Source organism: Moschus berezovskii, chromosome 22, assembly GCF_049115385.1.
Source record: "Moschus berezovskii isolate FMDL1 chromosome 22, NW_MosBer_1.0, whole genome shotgun sequence".
NCBI classification, from domain to species: Eukaryota; Metazoa; Chordata; class Mammalia; order Artiodactyla; family Moschidae; genus Moschus; species Moschus berezovskii.
Genome location: NC_142481.1, coordinates 955,095 through 974,201, shown reverse-complemented (window position 1 = coordinate 974,201; position 19,107 = coordinate 955,095). Strand labels below are relative to the sequence as shown.

The 19,107-nt window shown below is 41.2% G+C and overlaps 2 protein-coding genes across 3 annotated transcripts in view; both read right to left on the bottom strand.

The window, feature by feature from the left end:
- Positions 1–19: 19 nt before the first annotated feature.
- On the bottom strand, positions 20–5,497 carry LOC148774242 (uncharacterized). Its single transcript, XM_088830683.1, is given in 2 exon segments — positions 20–3,730; positions 3,732–5,497. Coding segments are annotated over 2 exon segments (1,950 nt in total). The 3' UTR covers positions 20–3,546.
- A 5,374-nt stretch (positions 5,498–10,871) lies between these two features.
- LOC129546374 (zinc finger protein 552-like) overlaps positions 10,872–19,107 on the bottom strand; it is a 33,735-nt gene continuing 25,499 nt past the window's right edge. Inside the window, exon 2 of one of the 2 annotated variants that reach the window (XM_088830377.1) lies at positions 10,872–18,068. In XM_088830377.1, the coding sequence (XP_088686503.1) occupies positions 16,336–17,949 (1,614 nt within the window). In that variant the 5' untranslated portion in view covers positions 17,950–18,068 and the 3' untranslated portion in view covers positions 10,872–16,335. The remainder of the gene's footprint in view (positions 18,069–19,107) is intronic. The other variant, XM_088830378.1, reaches the window with a different exon arrangement.

The following is a 19,107-nucleotide window of genomic DNA, read 5'->3' as shown; positions in this document are numbered from 1 at the left end:
TCGCCGATAGCCTACCTGTGGTGGGGGAGGTATTTCATCCTTCTTAGGTGGGAGGAGGATCCAGTGAGGGAGGAAGGGCTTAAGATAATTTGTCTTGAATGCTTCTTATCACTGAAGTGTTTCCACAGGGTCTCTGGTTTCTTCCCCAGTGCTTCAGTGGTTAAAAAATGCAGAAGCTGTAGGAGACTCAGGTTCGATCCCTGGATCCGGAAGACACCCTGGAGAAGGGAATGGCTCCCCACTCCAGCATTCTTGTCTGGAGAATCCCATGGACAGAGGAGCTGGAGGGCTACAGTCCACAGGGTCACAAAGAGTCGGACAGGACTGAAGCGACTTAGCATACATACATCAGACTCCTTAAAGCCAACTCAAGCCGACATCCAGCGGAAACTGTAAGCAAATAAACATTATCCTATTTCTGTTGAAAGCCATGCAGCCTTAAAAGTGTTATTTTAGGGAATTCCCTGGTGGTTCAATGATTAGCACTTGGTGTGTTCCCAGCCATGGGTCTGGGTTCAACCGCTGGTGCAAACTAAGATCCACCAAGCGCCTTTGCGCAGCCAGGGGAAAACGTCATTTTGTTAGCTTTGGTCAGGACACTAAAAATGTCAGACTCTCTATCTCCAAAGCTCTTTTTCCTAATGCCCTCACCCATCACCCCACTGCTGCTTCTACTACCCAGTAGAAAAACATAACTCAACAAATGATTATTAATTAGGAAGACAACCAGCAGGAAAGTGCCAACATCTTCTGGGGACCCATCCTTAACAAACTTTAGTCCAAATATTAACAGCTGAAGAATGATACCGTCCATAATGCCTGTAAAACCCAACCCCAAGTCCTTGTGAAACAAAGCTGCTCACAGGTGTGATTCTTCACCTGTAACACTCTTGTGACCCAGTCCTTCAACTAAACACTATCTGTGCATCATCAAAATTGCAGTGACGTAGGAGAGCTTGTTCTTTCCAAGCCGGTCTGCACTCACCTTATCACACAGGATCCATGAGAACTGTGACAGTGCGTGTGGCCCACACACCACAATGTGGGGCATTTGTATCACATGCCTGGCCCCCAAATCTCCCTGGAGTGTTTGTGAATTCTGTACCCACACCTGCTATGTGGGGTGAGCACCTCCCACTGTGTTTCTCCAGCAAGGTCTCACTTCTGTCACACATCCTTTGTGCTATGGCACATGAGTTAGTAGATCCAGGCTGCATCGAGGGGTGTGAGCATTCAAACTGAGTCACACTGTATCCCAGGTTGTGCTGATATACACTGAGATTTAAAATTCTTTCTTTTGCTAGTTACTGGAATTATGAAAAGGCTTCTTTTATTTTAGAAATGCATTCTAACAAGTTATGAATTGAAAGACATGATACCTGCGATTATAAAACTTTAACATGATTAAGTAAATCATGATACACAAACACAAAAAATGTGTACTAATAGGAGAAATGATATAAGATACAGGAAGGGTCCAACACAGTCATTCCATTTGTACATATATTTGAAAAGTCATTATAAAATAGAACATACTCTTGCACCAGTGATTACAATGTTGAAGATAAAGTTTAAATGGCAGAAGGAAACTGGTTTGAAGGATGTACACAAGTATGTCTAAATGTACATTCTAAATATGTAAAACTTAAATCAAATATACATTGAATAAACTATTTAAAAAACAATTTAGCAAAAACTGTCCATAATCATTTTACTATGGTTTACTAGCTACATTCTTAAGATATTTTGCGGCTGCTGGGCCTTTAAGGGGGAAAAACCATACAATGGTGGGCTACTGGCAGTGCTTTCCAACTCCATTTCAGTGACATTATGTTCACAATTTGACACTGGTAATGGTATGAACATTTACACCAGGGAAATGACTAAACACTAAAAAACAGGGCTTGATTTAATTACAGTGTAATTAAATGTCTTAAGAATAGGTAACATATGTTAATAAAGCAGACTTATCAAAAACATATGATGTATGTGGCAATTACACTACAAACAGTATAAACACTGAGAACATAAACTTCCAATATTCCAAACTAGAATTCCATGCAGGAAAAAAGTCACTCATATTATTGGTGAAATTTAATAGATATCTTTGTTGTTTCTTTGCTTTCCTTCTTGTCAAATAAAAGAAAATAGCCAAATCTCAGAAGACAAAGATAGGCAAAAATATGAATAGAAATTTTACCAAACAGAACACACAGGTGAAAAACAGACACATGAAAAACAAAAACTGAACATCAAGAATTCTGAGTAGGGAATTTGCCAGCAGTGTAGTGGTGAGGATTCCACAAGTCCACATCACAGGGCACAGGTTAGATTTCTGGACAGGGGTATTGCATAGGGACGTGGCACAGTCAAGAAAAAAAAATCCTGAGAAAAAAGCAATTAAATCATAATGATTTTTTTTATACAGAGGTTTTAGTCTTCATGGGAAGAGTCAACCCTGATTTCAGTGTTAGCTTTTAAGCTAGGTTGATCAAGTGTGGACCCAGGGAAGGAGGACAAGTTCTTACATATAATCATGAGTTACATTTCTCTGGAGGGACAGGAGAAGAGAGGTGATGGTTAAAGGGGTAAAGGGGTAAAGGAAAAGAGCCCATGCCATGTGAGGGCCACACTGAACATTCTCAGGCCTTCAGGGTCCCTCACACTGCCCAAAACAGTGAACAGGTCAACCATAAAACAGGGTAACAGGGACATCTTGAGGTGGGTATATAAAGAAGATGGACAGGACCTTGGAAACCATTCACTGCATATAGAGGTGAAGCCAGTGTCAAACCTGGGGAAATAACAATGAGGCAGTCCAGAGGCCCTGGCTTACTGTTGCTGTCCTGGAGAACTTCCAAAGTGGGACGGTGTTAGTAGGATATGTGCAACGGTGGAAATGAAGCTGGGGCCCCTGATGTCAATGCAGGCTTCAGGTGTGCCTAACTCATGGTCAGAACATAGAAAATAGATGGAGTGCCTGCTCTGAGGGGAAGAAGAGAAGCCAGTGGACATGTGCAGTGTAACCACTCTCATGAAAGGTGTGGCAGTAGTGAGCTCCTGTGGAAGTCCCTCTGCCTCTCTGAGCTGGACAGCCCTTCTTTCTCAAGAGACAATGATAAAAACTGAATCACAGCATTGGTTCAGATGGGTAGATAAATGGAGTCATCCACAGAAAAGTAATCAATGCTGATTCCAGAGAAAACACAATCCTGTGCAATCGGCATGAGGCTGGGGTATAAGCAGGGCTCATGGGGTGGTGAATGTGTGTGTGTGTGGTGGGGTGGCAGAAGGGTCAGGATGGACAAGATGTTCTTCAAGTCCCCAAACCTGGGGTGAACGGTGAGCAGACTCACCGAAAACTACAGCAGGCAACCTGGCATGGAATCCCAGATCCCTATGCATCCTAAGGAGATCACGAACAGGTGATCCAGCGTCTCTGTGTCTCAGTTTCCTCTCTAAAAAGGGTCCATTTGCTCCAGAGGTTCTTCCCACTGTTATCACCTCAAACTTCTTCAATATCACTGCCAGAAATATTTGCAGTATTCATAAAGTTGTTTCTCCAGTGTGACCTCGCTGATTTTTAATCACGTAGTACCTTCGGGTGAAAGATTTAACATATTCCTGACACTCACAAGGCTTTTCTCTAGTATGAATTTTCCAATGGATGAAGCAGCACTGTTTTTGCTTAACTGTTTTCCCATATTCATTGCACTCATAGGCCTTTTCCAGTGTGAATTCTGTGATGATCACAGAGATGTGTTTGAGTAGTAAAAGATCGGCCACATTCAGTGCACTTATAAGGTCTTTCTCCAGTGTGAACTCTATGATGACGAAGAAGGCTCGACCTACTAGTAAAATACTTCCCACATTCACTGCACTTATAAGGCCTTTCTCCAGTGTGAACTCTCTGATGATCACGAAGGGTCCACTGAGCAGTAAAATTTTTCCCACATTCACTGCACTCATAAGGTCTTTCTCCATTGTGAACTCTCTGATGATACTGGAGGCTACTTGAACCAACGAAAGATTTTCCACATTCACTGCACTCGTAAGGTTTTTCTCCATTGTGAACTCTCTGATGATACCGGAGGCTACTTGAACCAACAAAAGATTTCCCACATTCACTGCACTCATAAGGGTTTTCTCCACTGTGAACTCTCTGATGACAAAGGCGGCTTGAGGTACTAGTAAAACATCTCCCACATTCACTGCACTTAAAAGGCCTTTCTCCAATGTGAACTTTCCAATGAGTACAAAGTTTTGACCTACTTGTAAAAGATTTCCCACATTTATTGCACTCATAAGGCTTTTCTCCAGTGTGAACATTCATATGGGCACTAAGATGTACCTTTTGGCTAAAAAACTTGCCACATGCACTGCACTTAAAAGGTCTTTCTCCACTGTGAATTCTCTGATGATTAGAAAGGGTTGACTGAGTTGTGAATGATTTTGCACACTCACTGCACTCATAAGGCCTTTCTCCAGTGTGAACTCTCTGATGATAACGAAGGCCGGACCTACTGGTAAAAGATTTCCAACATTTACTGCACTCATAAGACCTTTCTTCAGCGTGAACTCTCCGATGATGACGAAGATTGGAGCTACCAGTGAAAGATTTCTCACACTTATTGCACCCAAAAGGCTTTTCTCCAGAGTGAATGTTCTTATGGTCTCTGAGATGCTCATTCCGGCTGAACAATTTACCACATTCACTGCACTCACAAGGCTTTTCTCCAGTGTGAACTCTCTGATGATGACGAAGGCTTGACCTAGCAGGAAAAGATTTCCCACATTCATTGCACTTATAAGGCTTTTCTCCAGTGTGAAGTCTCAGGTGATAAGAGAGGGTCAACCTATTAGCAAGAGATTTCCCGCATTCAGGGCACTCATAAGGCCCTTCTCCAGTGTGAACTCTCTGATGTGCAAGGCAACTGGATTTATAGGCAAAAAATTTTCCACAGTGGCTGCATTTATAAGACGTTTCTCCAGTGTGAACTTGCACATGCTGAATGAGGTTACTTCTTTGGGTGCCAGCTTTCTCACATTTGTTTACCTCACAAAATGCCTCACTAATGAGGACTCTCTCATCCTCTACAAGAATGTCTGTGTGGCTGGAAACTACCTTACCTTCTCCCAAACTGTGATGGCTTTCTCCACTGTGAAAAACAACCTCACCCTCCTTACTGTTGTTCAGTTTCTTCCCAGTATTAGTGGCCTGTGGCTGAACTCCCATGCTGGCCATGAAGTCATTCCCAATATCCATGTAGGTAGAGAAATTCCCTGCTGGGTGAACTGTGAAGGTCTTCAGAAATGAGGGTCTCTCAGTATTACATAGGAAACGATTCTCTCTAACGTGCTGCTTCTGGTGCGGTTGAATGTTTGCAGTAAAATAGAATTCTTTCCCACATGCCACACATGTGTATGCTTTCTGCTCCCCATTTGTTCCTTGCTCTTCAGACAAGTGCAAAATGTCTCTCAAGACTGGGATGCACATCTTACAAGGTTGGGTCTTCTCAGGTGACAAACATGCCCTGGGAGTGCAAAACTGTGACACTCTTGCAGATTTGCTCTGTTCAGATGGTGTCTCTTCATCCTGGACTCCACGCCAAGAACCTGAAAACAAACAAGTGATGGTGAAGATCCGGTTGACTTTATTGGAGTGAAGGACACCATCACAACTGTACGTTTGGTACATGAAAGAAGCGGTCCATGGGATCGTGTTCAGGGTATGAAGTTGGAGTCATACTGAGGAAGCAGTTGCTCTCACCAAGCATAGGACACATGACTGGATGTGACCCAAGGTGAAAAGCATGCTGCATAACTCACTCCTCTGTCAATGGCTTTGACCAGGACCACATCCTCTGGTGACCTGTGCAGAAGTATACCGTACATCCTATATATCTGAAAATCTGGGTGGAACAGGTAGCTGGTTTTCAAGAAATAGTAAAGCAAACACACAAATTGCAAATGGCAAAACGGCCTTCTTTTTTAGGGCTGAATAATATTCCATATATTCCAGATGTTTGTTATCCATTCATCCATCAATGAACACTCAGCTTGTTTCTATCACTTGGATAGTGTTAAAAATGCAACAATAAACATGGGGTATAGATACCTTTTTGATACAATGATTTCACTCTCTATGGATAAATACACAGACTTGGAATTGCTGGATCATACTGTAGTTCCTTATTTAATGTTGTAAGGATTCTCCATGATCTATTCCATAGTGGTGACAACAATGTACACACCTCCCAAGAGTGCACAAGGGGTTCCTTGTCACCACATCTTAACCAACATTATTTCTTTTCTTTTTCATGACATTAGAACAGGTGTGACATGGTATCTCACTGTCATTTGGATTGGCATTTTCTGACCATTTGTGATACTGAACTTTTTTTTTAAACATACAAGTTCCCATTTGCATGATTCATTCAGAAAAATATCTTTTCAGATCTAACAGATAATACCTTGTTCAAACTAGTCCATGGCAATGAAAGCCTAGAGTCCTATTCAACTAAGCAACCATGGAACTTCAGTTATTATTTTTTTAGTTATGAAGGAATTCCCTGATGGGCCAGCAGTTATGACATCACACTTTCACTGCCAGGGACCCAGGTTTGATCCCTAGTCAGGGAACTAAGACATTCAGTTCAGTTCAGTCGCTCAGTCGTGTCCAACTCTCCGCGACCCCATGAATCACAGCACGCCAGGCCTCCCTGTCCATCACCAACTCACGCAGTTCACTCAAACTCATGTCCACAGAGTCGGTGATGCCATCCAGCTATCTCATTCTCGGTCGTCCCCTTCTTCTCCCTCCCCCAACCTTTCCCAGCATCAGAGTCTTTTCCAGTGAGTCAACTCGTCACATGAGGTGGCCAAAGTATTGCAGTTTCAGCTTTAGCATCAGTCCTTCCAATGAATACCCAGGATCGATCTCCCTTAGAATGGACTGGTTGGATCTCCTTGCGGTACAAGGGACTCTCAAGAGTCTTCTCCAACACCACAGTTCAAAAGCATCAATTCTTTGGCGATCAGCTTTCTTCACAGTCCAACTCTCACATCCATACATGACCATGGGAAAAACCATAGCCTTGACTAGACGGGCCTTTGTTGGCAAAGTAATGTCTCTGCTTTTTAATGTATTATCAAGGTTGGTCATAACTTTCCTTCCAAGTAAGCGTCTTTTTATTTTATGGCTGCAATCAGCATCTGCAGTGATTTTGGAGCCCAAAAAAATAAAGTCTGACACTGTTTCCACTGTTTTTCCATATATTTCCCATGAAGTGACGGGACCAGATGCCATGATCTTTGTTTTCTGAATGTTGAGCTTCAAGCCAACCTTTTCACTCTCCTCTTTCACTTTCATCAAGAGGCTTTTGAGTTTCTCTTCCCTTTCTGCCATAAGGGTACAAGATGAAAAAAAATATATATATATATATATATTGTTCATTGGAAGGACTGATGCTAAAGCTGAAACTCCAATACTTTGGTCACCTCATGCAAAGAGCTGACTCACTGGAAAAGACTCTGATGCTGGGAAGAATTGGGGGCGGGAGGAGAAGGGGACGACAGAGAATGAGATGGCTGGATGGCATCACTGACTCGATGGACATGAGTTTGAGTGAACTCCAGGAGTTGGTGATGGACAGGGAGGCCTGGCGTGCTGTGATTCATGGGGTCGCAAAGAGTCGGACATGACTGAGCAACTGAAATGAACTGAACTGATATATATATCAAACTATCCATAAAGTCATATAATGTTATATAGAAGTGGTCTTACATCAATTCTGAAAACATAACACAAACTTTAGCACAACTAAATAAAAAAATGAAAAGAAGCAAATGGTGGTAAGCTCACAAAGGAAAGAAAACAAAATCATACAAAATGCTCTACCAATACCAAAAAATAAAGAATGGCAGACTAACACAGGAACAAAGAACAAGGATAATTTTATAAAATGATAACAAATACATTAGATATTTATCAAACTATATCAATATACTAAACATCGATAGTCTCAGTGTACCAATGAAGAGAAAGGTATCAGGGTGGCTCCAGAAACAGGATTCAGCGATATGTTGTCTCTGAGTAACACACTATAGGACTTCCCTGGTGGTCCAGTGGTTAACTATTCGAAGTATAACACAGGGACGCTGGTTCAATCCATGGTCACGAACCCACATGCCACAGCAACTAAGCCTGTAGGCCACAATTAACGACTCTGCACACTCCAGAGCCTGTGCACCATAATGAAGACCCAGTGCGGACTAAAAACATATTTAAAAAATAAAATTTTAAAACAACAAAACCCACTTTAAATAAAAACATGCATGTAACATTAAAGTAAAAGGATAGAGAGAGATTAACAGAATTCAAAATAAAAATGTTAGTAACTATATTAATATCTAACTAGAGGCTTCCCAGGTGGCTCAGTGGTAAAGAATCAGCCTGCCAATGTAGGACAAACGGGTTCAATCCCTGGTCCAGGAAGATCGCATATGTGGCAGGGCAACTAAGTCCATGCGCCACAACTAGTGAGACTGTGCTCTAGAGCCCAGGAGCCACAACTAATGAAGACTAAATGCTTGAGAGCCTGTGCTCAAAAAAAAAAAAAAAAGCCACCAAATCAGAAGTCTGTGTACCATAACTGGCAAGTAGCCCCCAGTGGCTGTGACTAGGGAAAGTCCTGAACAACAATGAAGACCCAGCATAGTCAACTGGGTATCTGGACACCTACAGACTACAAGTCTACTCCGTCTAATAGCAGAGTAGTCACACAGAGCACATCCTGGGCCAGAAAAAAACACCTTAACAAATCTGAAACAACAGAAATCAGACAATGTCTGTTCTCAGATCATGGTAGAATCACACTAGAACCAGAAAAATCGCACAACAATGAGAAATCAAACAACCCAAATAAAACAGAGCAAACAAGAAATCCCAAGGTAAAGTTTTAAGTATCTTGAAATAAACACAACACTTCTCAAAATATGTGCATGCAGTGAAAGCAATGGTTATACAGCAATTTATAGGACTGAATGCATATTAGAAAAAAATTAAGATCTAAAAGCAATCACCTCAGAACACTAGAAAAAAGAGAAAATTAAATGCAAAGGAGGAAGAAAAGATATCATTTAAGAAATCAACAAAGAAAAATAACAAAGACAAACAAAGTAAGCTGGTTCCTTAAAATGACCAATAAAATAAAAAATATTCTCATCAGGGTAATCACAGAAACAAGACAGGACAGGACATAAATTACTAATATCAAAAATAAAAGAGGACTTCCTCAGTATTCCAACAGTAAAGTCTCTGTACTTCCACTGCAGGGGACAGTTTGATCCCTGGTTTGGAAACAAAGATCTCCCATGCCTGGAGGTACAGCGAAAAGAAAAAAGAGAGACAAAGAGGAAGAATTAAAGAAAGAGGAAAAACCACTACACAGAATGGAAATTAAATGGTATACTGAAATATACAGGCATCTCCAAGACCATAAATGTGATAACCTAAATGAAATGGACCAATTTTTTGAAAGATACAGTCTACCAAAACCCACACAACAATACACAATCTAAATAGGTATATATCTGTTAAAGTAACTGAATCAATAAGAAGTAATCTTCCAAAAGGGAATGCAACTTGCCCAAATTGGTTAACTGGTGAAATATGACAAACATTTTAGGAAAATATACAATTCAGAAGACAGAAACATAAGGACTACTTCCTAGCTAATTCTGTGAGGCCAACATTACTCTAATACCAAACCAAAAACATGCAGAAAAAATATACACCAATAGCTCTCATGAACATAAAGGCAAAAATCACAAAGCATCAGCAAACTGCTTCAAAAACTATACAAACAGAATTACATATCATGACCATGTGGGATTCATGAAAGGCACCTAAGGTTTATTTCACACCATATTAAAAGTTATAGGAACCAAAACAGCATGCTAATAGCATAAAGACAGATATCTACTCCAGTGAAATAGACTTCAGATTATAAAGATCAACCCTCATAATATATGATCCAATAATTACTGACAAGACTATTACTATTCAATAGAGTCTTCAACAAATAGTGTTGTAAAAACTGAATAGCCACATGTACAGAATCAAGTTAGAGTCCTACCCAATACCATATACAAAAAGGCATTCAAAATATATCAAAGGTCAAAATGTAAGAGATGAAGTTACACAATTCTTAGGGGAAAACAACAGGGAAAACTTTTAAAATGTTGGATTCAACCATAAATTCTGACAAGTGAAAGAACCACTCCACAGGACTGTGTTCTGGAAATTAGTTGGGGTAAAACTTAGAAGCATCTGATCTCATCAAACGCAGGACAGGACTGGAGGTGGCTGAAGGTGAAAGGCGGCTTCTACAGTTCACTCCTCTGTCAATGGTTTTTACCAGGAACACACTTCCTGGACCTGTGATATGGTAAGAAAGTATACTTCCAGAACTCAGAAACTCTGACTGCAATTTTTTTGTGTGTGCGAGGAGAACTTTTAAGATCTACTCCTTTGGCAATTTCTTTTTTCGTTTCTTTATTTATGGCTTCTCTTGTTCGTCATTGCTGGTCTTAGGCTTTCTCTAGTTTCGGCAAGCAGGCGCTACTCTCTAGTTGAAATGCGTCGGCTTCTTACTACAACTCTGGTTGCAGAGCACAGGCTCTGAGGCAGGAATGCTTCTGTAGTTGCAACAGGCAGACTCCGCAGTTGCGGCGCATGAACTTAGTTGCTCCACAGCATATGGGATCTGCTTGCACCAGGGATCGAACCCCTGTTCCTGCATTGGCAGGCAGATTCTTAACCAGACCACCAGGAATGCTCTCAGGAAATTTCTAAATATAAAACAGAATCTTGTTAACTAGAGTCACTAGGCTGTGCATTACATCCTCAGGATTTACCTTATAAACTAGAAGTGTGTAACTTCTGACACCCTTCAACTCATTTCATCTACCCTCCTTACCCTGATCTGGCAACCACTAATCCTTTATCTGAATCTGATTGGTGGTGGTGGTATTGATTTAAAGATTCAACAAGTAAGTATAATCAATCAGTACAGGTAAACCTGGAACACAGGTTCTAAAATACTTGGGTCCACTTATACATGAATACTTTTCAATAAAAAACCACAGGATCATACATGTATATATATATGTGTTGTATCTGTGTATTATATAGAAATACATATATTTTCAAACTACCCATGAAACCATATAGCATAAGGAAGCACTCCTTAATCATTTATAAATACATAATACAAATTTTAGCACAATTAAATTAAAAAATGGAAGCAAATAGAGCTGATAAGCTAACAAAGGAGAGAAAATAAAATCATACAACTGTTTGATTAGCACCACAAAAAAAGAGAGTGGTAGATTAACAAAGGAACAGAGAACAAGGGCAGGGCTTTTTCCCTGGTGGCTCAGTGGTAAAGAATCTGCCCGTCAATTCAGGAGACATAGGTTCAACCCTTGATCCCAGAAGATCCCACATGCCACAGAGCAACTAAGTCCGTGCACCAGAACTATTGAGCCTGTGCTTTAGAGCCCCAAAGCAGCAACTACTGAAGACAATGCACCGTAGAACCCAAGATTCACAACAGGGGAAGCCACGGCAATGAGAAGCCTGCATAACTAGAGAGTAGTCTGTTCTCTCTGCAAGCAGAGAAAGTCCAGGCAGCAACCAAGACCCAGCACAGCCAAAAAATGAAAATGAAAAAAAAAAATTAAAAAAGAACAAGGGCAATTTTAGAAAATAATAACAAATATGTTAGATATTAATCCAAGTATACTATCAATACAGTATTAATTAATAATCCAAGTATACACCAATATACTAAACATGGATAGTCTCAGTACATCAATTAAAAGAAATATTTCAGGATGGATCCAGAAGCAGAACTTAACCATATGTTGTCTTCAAGAAACCCACTTTAGGACTTGCCTGGTGGCCCAGTGGTTAAGAATCTGTCTTACAATACAGGGGACACTGGTTCAATCCATGATCAGGGAACTAACCCCACATGCTGTGGAGCAACTTAGTCAAAGTTATGTTTTTTCCAGTAGTCATGTATGGATGTGAGAGTTGGACCATAAAGAAGGCTGAACATCAAAGAACTGATGCTTTTGAGCTGTGGTGTTGGAGAAGACTCTTGAGAGTCCCTTGGACTGCAAGGAGATCCAACCAGTCAATCCTAAATATTCATTAGAAGGACTGATGCTGAAGCTCCAATACTCTGGCTACCTGATGCGAAGAATCGACTAATTAGAAAAGACCCTGATGCTGAGAAAGACTGAAGGCAGGAGGATAAGGGCACAAGAGGATGAGATGGTTGGATGGCCATCACCAACTCTATGGACCGTGACTTTGAGCAAGCTCCAGGAGATGGTGAAGGACAGGGAAGCCTGGCGTGCTGCAGTCCATGGGGTCGCAAAGAGTTGGACACGACTGAGCAACTGAAAAACAACACTGGAAGAATGAAGAGGAAAACCACTGAGGTAGGAGAGCTGAAAAACTACCTGTTGTGACAGAGGTGCTCAATCCTTAGGCAGGCAGAGGATCCAGGGCAGGAGGAAGGGCTTAAGAACATTTGTTTTTAATGATACTGGTCACTGAAGTGTTTGCAAATGGTCTCAGACACCTAAAAGTCAACCCAAGTTAACATCCAGTGGAAACTGGAAGCTAATGAATATTATCCTAATGCTTCTGAAAGGCATGCAGCCTGAAGTGTTAAAGCTATTTTGGGGAATTCCCTGGTGGTTCAGTAATTAGGACTTGGTGTTTCCCACCATGTGTCTGGGTTCAAGCACTGGTCCAAAAAATAACATCCAGTAAGTGCCTTTGCGCAGCCAGGGGAAAAAGTCATTCTGTAACCTTTGGCCAGGGACACTAAAAATGTCAGACAGGGCCCCTCAAAGAGCCAGCAAGGGAACCTGTTATTCGTTTTTCTTCCTAGTCTGAGGAAGAAAAAAAAAAAACAATGTCAGCCAGGACCCTGAATATAGATAGATATTGAGCAGGCCTGAGCAGGTAGACAAGGGGGAAAGCACTACTTTTGGTCCCCCCAGGGAAGGCTTTCTTGCCTGTGGTTTGTGATTGTGCCCAACTTGGTGAAAAATACCAATATATACTCAGGCCATCCAAATAAGCTGTTCTTTAGCTCTTCCCCTGGCCCAACCAGTCTTAATCAACTATATCCTACACACAAGATTGGCCTTCCCTCTTAATCCTAAGGTCTTCTCGTTCTGCACCAGCTGTTCTTCCTAACCACTTCACTCATCAACCTACTGCTCCTCTTACCCAGCAGAAAAATGTAAATCCCCAAATGATTATTAATTATCAAGATAACCAGAAGGAATGTGCCAACATCTGGGGACCCATCCTGGACAAACTTTTGTCCAAATGCTAAGGGCTGAAGAATGATACCTCCCATAATGCCTGTAAAACCCAACCCCAAGTTCTTGTGAAACAAAGCTGCTCACAGGTGTGAATTTTCACCTGTAACACACTTGTGACCCAGTCCTTCAACTAAACACCATCAGTGCACCATCAAACTTGTGGTGATGTCAGAACTTGTTCTTTGCAAGCCTGTCTGCACTCACCTTATCACATAGGATCCACAAGAACTGTGTGAGTGTGTGTGGCCCACACACCACAATGTGGGGCATCTGTATCACACGCCCAGCCCCAAATCTCCCTGGAGTGTTTGTGAATTCTGTACCCACACCTGCTGTGCGGGGTCAGCACGTCCCACTGTATTTCTCCAACAAGGTCTCACTTCTGTCATACCTCCTTCGTTCTATGCTATGTGAGTTTGTAGATTGAGGCTGCGTCAAAGGGTGTGAGCATTCAAACTGTCACACTGTGTCTCAGGCTGTGCTGATATACACTGATATTTAGAATCCTTTCTTGTATTAGTTACTGGAGTTACGAAAAAGCTTCATTTTAGAAATGCATTCCAAGAAGTTACATATTGAAAAACATGATACCTGAGATTATAAAACTTAAGAATGACTAGGTAAATCATGATACACAAACACAAAAAGTGATCATGTGTATAAATATGATAAATGGTATAAGATACAGGAAGAGTCCATCAGTCATTCCAATTATATATATATATATATATTTGAAAACAGTCATTACTAAAGCGGACTATACTCCTGCATCAGTAATGATAATGTTGAAAGTAAATTTAAAATGGCAAGAGGAAACTGGTTTGAAGGATGTACACAAGTATGTCCAATGAACATCTTAAATACATAAAATTTAAATGAACTCTACACCCAGTAAATGATTTTTAAAACAATTTAGCAAAATCTATCAATAATCATTCTAGTGTGATTTATTAGCTACATTCCTACAATATTTTCCGGATACTGGACCTATAAGGGGGAAAAAGCATACATGGTGGGCTGCTGGCAATTCTTTTCAACTCAATTTCAGTGACATTATGTTCACAATTTGACACTGGAAAGGATGGGAATATTAACACCAAAGAAACTGGCGAACAAACACTACAAAACAGGGTTTGATTTACTGTGCAATTAAATGTCTGACCTTAAGACTAAGGTAACAAATGTGAATAAAGCAGATTTATTGAAAACATGTATAATGCATGTGGCCATTACATTACCTAAGCTTTTAGAACATATACTTTTAGTACTATGAATTACAATTGCATGCAGAAAAAAATTCACTCACATTACTGGTGAATGAGTGAAATCTAACAGATGTCTTTGATGTTTCTTTGCTTTCCTTCTTGTCAAAAAAAGAGAGAAAACAAATCTCAGAAAACAAAAGTAGGCCAAAATATGAATAGAAATTTTCCCAAATAGAACACACAGGTGAAAAACAGACACATGAAAAACAAAAATTAACATTAAGAATCCAGTGAAAGGGAATTCCCCAGCAGTCTAGTGGCTAAGATTCCACATGTCCATATCAAGGGGCACATTTTAGATTCCTGGACAAGGAACTAAGATCCCACAGCCACATGGCACAGTGAAGGGGAAAAAAAATCCTGAGAAGAAAGACAATTAAAATCATAGTGATTTTTTTATTCAGAGGTTTTAGTCTTCATGGAAGAGGTCAGTCTGCATTCAGGGCTAGTTTTTAAGTTAGGCTGATCAGACAGGGAGGGCAAGTTCATACTAATAAACAACCATTACTTTCTGAGCTACTTTTTTCTGTAGGGGTGGGAGGAAAAGTGAGAAGATGGGCAAAGGGGTAAAGGAAGAAGAATCCTGGAGACCACGCCATGTGAGGAACACACTGGACATTCTCAGGCCTTCAGTGTCTTTGCCACTGCCCAGAACAATGAGTGGTCAACCATATAACAGGGCAACAAGGACTTCTTGAGGTGGCTATATAAAGAAGGTAGACAGGACCTTGGAAACCAATCACTGCTTATGGTGGTGGAGCCAGTTCCAAACCTAGGGCAATAAAAATGAGCCAGTCCAAAGTCCCTGGCTTAATGCCACTGTCCCTGAGAACCTTCCATGTGGGAGGCTGTTAGTGAAACATGTGCATCGGTGGAAATGAAGCTGGGGTTCCTGGGGTTAATCCAGGCTTCAGGTCTGTGTAGCTCATGGTCAGGACACAGGAAATGGAGTCCCTGCTCTAAGGGGCAGAAGAGAAGCACTTGCAGTGTAGAGCAACCATTCTCATGAAAGGTGTGGCAGTAGTGAGCTCCTGTGTAAGTCCCTCTAAATCTCTGAACCAGACACCCCTTCTTTCACAAATGGCAATAATAATAATTGAACCAAAGCATTGGTTTAGATGGGTAGATAATGTGGTAATTCACATGAAAGACATCAATGCTGGATGGCAGAGAAGACAATCCTGTCCAATCAGCATGAGGCTGGGGTATAAGCTGGGCTCCTAGGGTGGGGGGGTGACAATGGACAAGCTGTTCTTTCAGTCTTCAAACCTGGTGTGTCAAGGGGAGGAAAGGGGGTGCGCAGGAGAGAAGTGACCAGATTCCCTAAATCCTAAACCTGGCAACCTGACATTGAATCCCAGATGCCTATTCATTCCAGGGAAATCACAAACAGATGATACACTCTCTGTGCCTCAGTTTACACTTGAGAAAGAGTCCATTTGCTGTACAGGTTCTTCAAGCTCTGTTACCACCTCAAACTTCTTCAACATCACTGTCAGCAATATTTGCAATATTCATATAGCCCTTTCTCTAGTGTGAACTCTGTTGTTTAATCAAGTGGCACCAACAGGTGAAAGATTTAACACATTCCTTGCACTCAAAAGGCTTTTGTCCAATGTGGATTTTCCAATGGATGAGGAGGAACTGTCTTCATTCATTGGCCTTTTCCAATGTGAACTCTGTGATGATCATAGAGGTATGTTTGAGTCGTAAAAGATCGCCCACATTGACTGCACTCGTAAGGCCGTTCTTCTGTGTGAACTCTCTGATGACGAAGAAGGCTCGACCTACTAGTAAAATACTTCCCACATTCACTGCACTTATAAGGCCTTTCTCCGGTGTGAACTCTCTGATGATCACGAAGGGTCGACCGAGCAGTAAAATTTTTCCCACATTCACTGCACTCATAAGGTCTTTCTCCATTGTGAACTCTCTGATGATACCGGAGGCCACTCGAAGCAACAAAAGATTTCCCACATTCACTGCACTCGTAAGGCCTTTCTCCAGTGTGAACTCGCTGATGACGAAGAAAGCTTGAGCTACTAGTAAAACATTTCCCACATTCACTGCACTTAAAAGGCCTTTCTCCAATGTGAACTCTCCAATGATTACAAAGGTTTGACCTACTTGTAAAAGATTTCCCACATTTATTGCACTCATAAGGCTTTTCTCCAGTGTGAACGTTCATATGGGCACTGAGATGTTCCTTTCGGCTAAAGAATTTTTCACATTCACTACACTTAAAAGGTCTTTCTCCACTGTGAACTCTTTGATGATTAGAAAGAGTTGACAAAGTAGTGAAAGATTTCCCACATTCATTGCACTCATAAGGTCGTTCTCCTGTGTGAACTCTCAGATGATAATAGAAACTAGAGATAGTAGTAAGAGCTTTCCCACATTTGTTGCACTCATAAGGGTTTTCTCCAGTGTGAATTCTCTCATGTGCAAGGAAAATGGATTTGCGGGCAAAAAATTTTCCACACTGTTTGCACTGATAAGGTTTTTCTCTAGTGTGAACTCTCTGATGTTCAATTAAGTTCCCCTTTCGTCTGAAGGATTTATTACATTCCTTGCACTCATAAGGCTTTTCTCCAGTGTGGATTCTCCTATGGGAAATGAGGTATTTCCTTCGGCTAAAGGATTTCCCACATTCACTGCAGTCATAAAGCGTTCCTCCACAATTAAAGCTCTGATGTGAAAGGATTTGGGATTTGTGGCTAAAAAATTCTTCACATCGGCTGCATTTATAAGACGTTTCTCCAGTGTGAACTTGCACATGCTGAATGAGATTACTTCTTTGGGTGCCAGCTTTCTCACATTTGTTTACCTCACAAAATGCCTCACTAATGAGGACTCTCTCATCCTCTACAAGAATGTCTGTGTGGCTGGAAACTACCTTACCTTCTCCCAAACTGTGATGGCTTTCTCCACTGTGAAAAACAACCTCACCCTCCTTACTGTTGTTCAGTTTCTTCCCAGTATTAGTGGCCTGTGGCTGAACTCCCATGCTGGCCATGAAGTCATTCCCAATATCCATGTAGGTAGAGAAATTCCCTGCTGGGTGAACTGTGAAGGTCTTTAAAAATGAGGGTCTCTCGGTATTACAAAGGAAAGAATTCTCTCTAACGCGCTGCCTCTCGTGCTGCTGAATGTTAGCAGTGAAATAGAACTCCTTCCCACAGGCCGCACATGTGTATGCTTTCTGCTCCCCATTTGTTCCTTGCTCTTCAGCCAAGTGCAAAATGTCTCTCAAGACTGGGATACACATCGCACAGGGTTGGATTTTCTCAGGAGACAAACCTGCCCTGGATGTGCAAAACTGTAACACCCCTGCAGGTTTGATTTCTTCAGATGGTGTCTCTTTTTCCTGGACTCCACGCCAAGAACCTGAAAACAAACAAGTGATGGTGAAGTTCCAGATGACTTTATTGGAGGGAATGATATCACGACAATTGTATATTTGTCACATGAAAGAAGCAGTGGGGAAAAATGGGGAGCAGAAAGCATACACAGGTCCATGGAATCATGTTCAGGATATGAAGTTGGGGTCAAACTGAGGAAGCAAGTGCTCTCTCCATGTCTAGGACACAAGGACTGGATGTAACCCAAGGCAAAAGGCATGTTCTACAAAGCACTCTTCTCTCAATGCATTTATCAGGACTACATCCTCTGGTGACTTGTGACACTGTAGAGAAGTATACTGTTCATCCATGCCACTGAAAATCTGGCTGCAACACGCAGCTGGAGTTCAACAAGCATACATGCATGTTTGAGGACATAAACAATTTTGCCACCAAGTAACACAGGGAAAACAATGTGAAGACCACATGAGGTTTACACAGGTGGTGGGAGATGAATCCCAAGCTGGAGTCAGACTAAGAATGTAAAGTAGTAGAAATGACAAGTTGGCAGAATGTCAAGAATAGAGAAAGACAAGAGAAGTCATTTGTAGCCACTGGCAATGGCACCACAACACTAGTCAAAAAATGGAAGTCATATGTTCCTGGTATGACGAACAAAGACCTGATAACAAGTCCTTCCCCACTTGACACTCATCTGGGCCAGAGAATCTCCAAGCTCTTTTGCAGAGACCAGAGTCATGTCCATCCCATAAGGCCCAAGGACTCTCCATTCCCAGTTACAAGAGTCAAAATGATGCAAGTCCTAACAAAGTTAGGACAAAAGAACAGTAACAGTGGCTCAGAGGAACTCAATACACAATACATGACATCAAATACTACAAAAACATTTAAATAATCTTTAAATACTATGAAAAGTGTCCTGAAACTAACACAACGTTGTAAATCAACCGAATTATAATATAAAATAAGAAGTTAAAATGAGTAAATGAATAAATAATCTCTATTGGAACCAGAGAAAAGGATGTACGGTGGATGGAGTACAAACTTTTTTAAGAGTTCAACTC